The sequence below is a fragment of the Lathyrus oleraceus genome, chromosome 5, assembly GCF_024323335.1.
Source record: "Lathyrus oleraceus cultivar Zhongwan6 chromosome 5, CAAS_Psat_ZW6_1.0, whole genome shotgun sequence".
Lineage (NCBI taxonomy): Eukaryota > Viridiplantae > Streptophyta > Magnoliopsida > Fabales > Fabaceae > Lathyrus > Lathyrus oleraceus.
In genome coordinates, this window is record NC_066583.1 from 82,592,858 (window position 1) to 82,598,702 (window position 5,845).

Genomic DNA, 5,845 nt, shown 5'->3' on the forward strand with positions numbered 1-5,845 from the left:
AACACAAGTGTCATCGTCTGTATGTGTAGGTAGTGTCTCCATTAATACCATTGTACAGGGAACATAATTGTGAAGTGCCAACAAATAATATGGAAGTTCATTTTATGAAGTTTTTCAATCACCGTAGACTTTCTCAACTGCCTTATTCCTTGTAATTCATCCTTTCTTATATGATTGATTATAATTTAATTGGAAAATAATATGGGTGGTTATGACATCCACCTTGTCTGACATATTTTCCTACGATAGGCATACTATTTTGGCACATTATTTGAGAGCTTAGTTTACAATTATCTAGTAAAATATTTACGGTAGTACAATTATAAGGTGTTTCGATAGAACATATCTCTAAGTATCACTTCTATTTCTATAAGTTTCTCCTAGGCGAAACTTGCATAGCTCATTACGAAAAATAACCACATAACTCTGTGCATTTGAGTATTGTACATTATAATCAATTGAATGTTCCATATGATATTTTTTTGGGCTAGCACACAATCAACTTATGAGTGAAACTAGTATCCAACATTTAAGCCCACTTCCAACGAGACACCATCTTCATCCAAACACTAGTTCGTCATATGCTAAGGCATGAAGTATACATATATTACATAAAAGGATTGTTAGTCATCATATTATGAGTAATTATTATCATTATCATCAACAACATAATTGTCCTCTCCGAACAAAGAATACAAATGATCGACCTGTGCATCATTTTGTTCACTAAATTCTTGACTCTCCTCGTTCTCCTCTTTGACATCTTCATTGGGAATTAATGTAACTAGTGATTTAGCTTGAGTTTGATCCAATATTTGAGATTAATCAAATATTTGAGATTGTGAGATTGATCGATTAAAAAATATAACTCAATATAATTGAACCCAGATGTCTCGTGAGTAATAAAATGTATTCAACATCTTCGTCGTCTCAAACTTTTAGCTGAAAAAATTTGACATGACTGTTTTCAAGAAAGACAAATTTTGATAAATAATTTGTAAGATTGGACTAAACATTAACTTTTCCTCTATTCTCTCTTTCAAATTCCTAAAATTTGATTTATGATTTATGGTGAGTCGGATAACATCAGTACTTCAGAAGAAAAAAAACTTGGATATGTCATAGATAAAAATTTCTCCATTACAGTGAGTGTTAATAATATAACTTAGCTAAGAGACATAGCAAAACACTAATTTTAATAAATGATTTAGGAGGTGAAATGGTTTAATTTGAAAAAATCCCTTTAATAGAACAAATTCAACATGGTCAATAGTAGAATTTTTGAATCTCAAAGATTATCAATAATACTATTGGCACATCCTTATGATTTTGAACATAAGTGAAAATAGAAACCGCATTTGTACAAATTGAACCGGCCAATTGTAGCATGTCCTTTAACAGGAGGTGCCGATTGCAAACATGTTCACCCCTATATTTTAAAATTAGCGCAAAGTACAGAAGAAGGCCTTGTAAAAAGAGTAGTATGCTCATATTGCAGTCATCCCCACATATATTGTATGCACGCAAACTAGCTTTTTTACGTGAAATGTATGCAAGGCTGACTTTAACTATTCATTTCATTTACCCCCTTTTGAATTTATCTCATTTACACCCTCAACCACATTTCATCTTCAAACTATAAATACCAACTTATTTCATTTCATTTTTCACACATCCAAATATACCAAATACAATAAATATTCCTACATTCTACTGATAAAAAAAGGTAACAAGGTTTTGTTAACTTTGAGCAAAAAGCATAGAGGAACACTGACAATTATTGCATCTTATGTAAGTTATTTCACATTGCTTCATATTTAAACTTTCTACTATACTTTATAATCAATGTGACTATAATTATTATTTTTATTCATTCTTTCTAGGACTTAGATTTTCAACTCGCAACCATGAATATATTCCACAAGACAAAATCATGTGTCCTTATTTTGAATATGCATGTGTTGGCCATGTTATGAACTTTTCATCATATGTAGTTAATACCAAGTGTATTCGTGTTCCTCTAAAATGATGGAGACCTGAGACACACATATTATATCTTCCAACCGACGAATGTACTATAACAATCGAGGGCGCGCACATAATGTTGGGTCTCCGTATGAATGGTAAGACGGTAAATGGCATAACCAACATTGAGGATCAAATAACTTATGAACTATTATGTACTCCCTTCGTAAAAAAAACAAAATGAGGGGCCAAATTATTAAACTTTTTTGGCTTAAAACTATATACAATCATTTAGTATTAATTAAGATGTTTTCCAAGGGATGCAGACAAATACATTACTTAATATATCTTTAATATAATTTTTACTAGACTAACCATTACATTTTATGTATCAACTTATCTAAAGGCCATATATGGCTATACAAGATATATATCCAAGGAATAGAGACGATGCACTCATCTGAACTTCAACAACCTCAATCATCAAGTTCAATATTAAAAATGGATCATAGTGATATGGTTAAGCTAGAATTTGACATGCATTAGAAAACTCCAAATTCTCTGAGGTGCTTTAAAGATAAACAACCCCAACATTTTAATCAATCTTTCCGACAACAAACACTAGTCACCAATTCATCTTACACATACCAAAACATACAACCAACACCTCAGGTATAAACATAAACCTCCAAAACCCCCACAACAAATTCCTTTTTACCCCACAAAAATATTTACACCAAATTCACCGCTCCACCAAAACTACTACCACTTAACCATTACGACATCAACCTAAACAACAATGCAACCAAACTTTTAATACATGGGCAACCAATTAAATTAGGACAACACAATAACTAATATGAATCCGTTAGACACACTCGAAGACTTTATTTTTCCTAATGAAGGTGCAATAACTTCTTCTCATCCATCTTAGCGGGACCAATCAAGACCTCAAAGACAATTAGCACTTCGTCGGTGTGGAATAAAAGGTCACTTTGATGGACCACATCGATAATGTAAAAGATTATGATGTAATTTTTATTATATTTGAGTAATATTTTGTAAATTTGCCTAATTGAACTTTTTTATCAATAATGTCATAAAAAATTAAATAATTATAGAAAAATATTATATTAAAAAATAATTAGTTGATAAAACAAATAAATATAAATTAAGAAAACTCGTGGACTTGGCGACTTGGCTTAAAATAACAAGAGGGTCAATAATATTAGCAACATCATACATACACATATATATATATATATATATATATATATATATATATATATATATATATATATATATTAGTCATGATCAAATGATACCAAAGTGTCAAACTTAGTAATATGACATCTCTTATAACTCTTCACCTTATGTATGTATATCAAACTCCATTGTTTGATTGAAAATATTATCATATAAATCACGTCTATAAAATTTCAACTCAATAAAAATTTATTTGATGTGCTGAAGAAAATGACAAAAATTAACGATTTTCATGAAGTTTTCTAAGACGTTAGTTTTTATATATTTCGTTGACATGTCAAATGATTTTTAATTGATATTAAATTGTATAGACATGACCTATATGATAATAGTTTTCACTCTAATGGTGATTTTGTTATACGAATATGCGGTAAAGAGTTATCGAGGGTGTTATGTTACTAAGTTTGACAGCTTGGTGTCATTTGATCATGACCTCTCTCTCTCTCTCTCTCTCTCTCTCTCTATATATATATATTATATATATATATATATATATATTATATATATAATATATATATAGATATATATATATATATATATATATATATATATATATATATATATATATATACCAAATCCCATAAATTAATTTTTAGTTTCACTTTAGTCCCTTAATAAAAAATCGTTACAGTTCGTCTCGTAATATTAGTTATCTTAGCAATGTTGGTCTCTTCAGTTAGTTTAGCTGAGAAAACGTCAGTATTTACCAACGTGGCATGCCAACTGTGTAATGACTCATCAAAATGATTAAAAAAATCATTATTTAAGGGCATCACATGTATCAAACATGGTTATTATTTCTTTCTTGATATTCAAACATCATTCCAGAATGTGATTCGAGAAAGTGATTCAAGTTGTGTTGTTGTGTTTACTTTCTTCCTCAATCCCATAGTGTATTTTCTTTGTGTTAAAATCAAGGTTGTGTTGAACTTTTATCTTGTATCCGTTTCTAGGGTTTTAAACTCCATCTCCTTCAATGTCAAATTTGTCAAGCAGTGCTTCTATTGGTACAATTGGGTTGGTTATTCGTAGAAACAAGAGGAAAGAATGTTATTGTGAAGAAGAAAGTGTCATTCATACTGTGGGTGACATGAACAATGTTAATTTTTGGGGGAAATTTTGGGGTTGTAGAAATTACAGGTATCATATGCATAAGAGATGCAATTATTTTAAATGGTTAGATGATGACATTGTTGATTTAAGGGGTCTGAAGATTCAAAGGAAAAAGAAGAAACTGTATAAATTGAAGAGTAAAACCAGTCAGACTAGAAGATTGTTGAAAGTATCTATTGTGGTTGGAATATTGAGCTTAGTGTTGAATGTTGTATTTGTAACAATGTATTTTTAGGTTTGGATTTTATCAGTATATGAATTTATATGTCTTTTATGTGTATCTGTCATGAAATGTATCTGTCAACATTGTTATGAATGTTGGCTGCATTTGATGAACAAAAGCACCTATGTGTAATGAGTTTATCAATGAAATGAATTTTTCATGATTTTATTAGTGAAATGTTACTTTTGTTTCCAATGAACATATTAGAACAAATATAATTTTGTGTAATGAGTTTATGAGTGAAATGTAACATAACCATAAGTCATAACAAAAGGTTGTTTTATAAGTCATAACAAAAAGGTTGCATTATAAGTCATAACAAAAGTGGCATTATAAGCCATAAGTCAAAAAGTACAAAATAGGCATTGTAACGTGGCATTATAAGCCATAAGTCATAAATAACAAAAGATGAATTGTAAGCCATATGTTACATAACAGAACCAACAAAAGTGGTTAAGAACAAAGCATAAGTATTAGGGTTGGATAAGAACATGTTTTAGGCCTTTTTGAAGTCTCATTTTCGTTTTGGGTGGTTGCTGAGTTGAACCTCCAGTTGGTGTTGGCTGAATTGAAGCAGCAGGAAGTGTTGGTTAACTTGAAGTAGCGGGTAGTGATGGGTGACTTAAAGCAACAACAATTGGAGTTGGCTGACTCAAAGCAGCAGTTTGAGTAAGCTGAGTAGAAACAACAGTTGGGGTAGGCTGAGTAGCAGCAGTTGGGCTAGGCCAAGTAGCAACAACAGTTGGGTAGGCTGAGTGGAAGTTATAGGCAGTTTTCATTTGGCCTTGTTGTGACCATCCTTATGGCATCAACTGCATTTGATACCAAATTTTTCTTATTTGAGTTGTGACTCATTTCTCACTTGTTCTCTAGCCTCCTTGTTCCTTTTCTTCTTGGGTCTACCAGGTTGCCTTTTTATGGGGGATAGTTGCAGGTCAACAACATTTGTTTTTGTCCAAAGAGATTCCTCATTGACTGGATAAATCACTGGCACATAGCAAGCCTCATAACACTCCTTTTTGTAATATTCGGGCATAAAATCATCAACTTATAAATGTTGATCTTTCATGCATGAAATTGCATGAAAACATGGCAGCCCTGTCCCCATCCACCTTCTACATGAGCGTTCATGCTTTGATAAATTAACAAGAAACATTTCTCCATTGAATGATATATGCTTAACCTCATAGTCAAATTCACTTGCACGCCTGTTACAAATGCAGAAAACAATTATGAAGTCAATGATATATCAAGTCAATTGTTAATGTCTCAAAGAAA

The 5,845-nt window shown here is 31.2% G+C and overlaps 1 protein-coding gene across 1 annotated transcript; it reads left to right on the plus strand.

The window, feature by feature from the left end:
* The first annotated feature begins 4,207 nt into the window (after positions 1-4,207).
* On the plus strand, positions 4,208-4,579 carry LOC127078858 (uncharacterized). The gene has a single exon (XM_051019278.1). The coding sequence runs from the start codon at positions 4,208-4,210 to the stop codon at positions 4,577-4,579; it is 372 nt and encodes a 123-aa protein (XP_050875235.1).
* Positions 4,580-5,845: the final 1,266 nt, after the last annotated feature.

Coding starts and splice junctions, on each gene's coding strand:
- LOC127078858 (XM_051019278.1), top strand. CDS start 4,208: ATGTCAAATTTGTCAAGCAGTGCTTCTATTGGTACAATTGGGTTGGTT.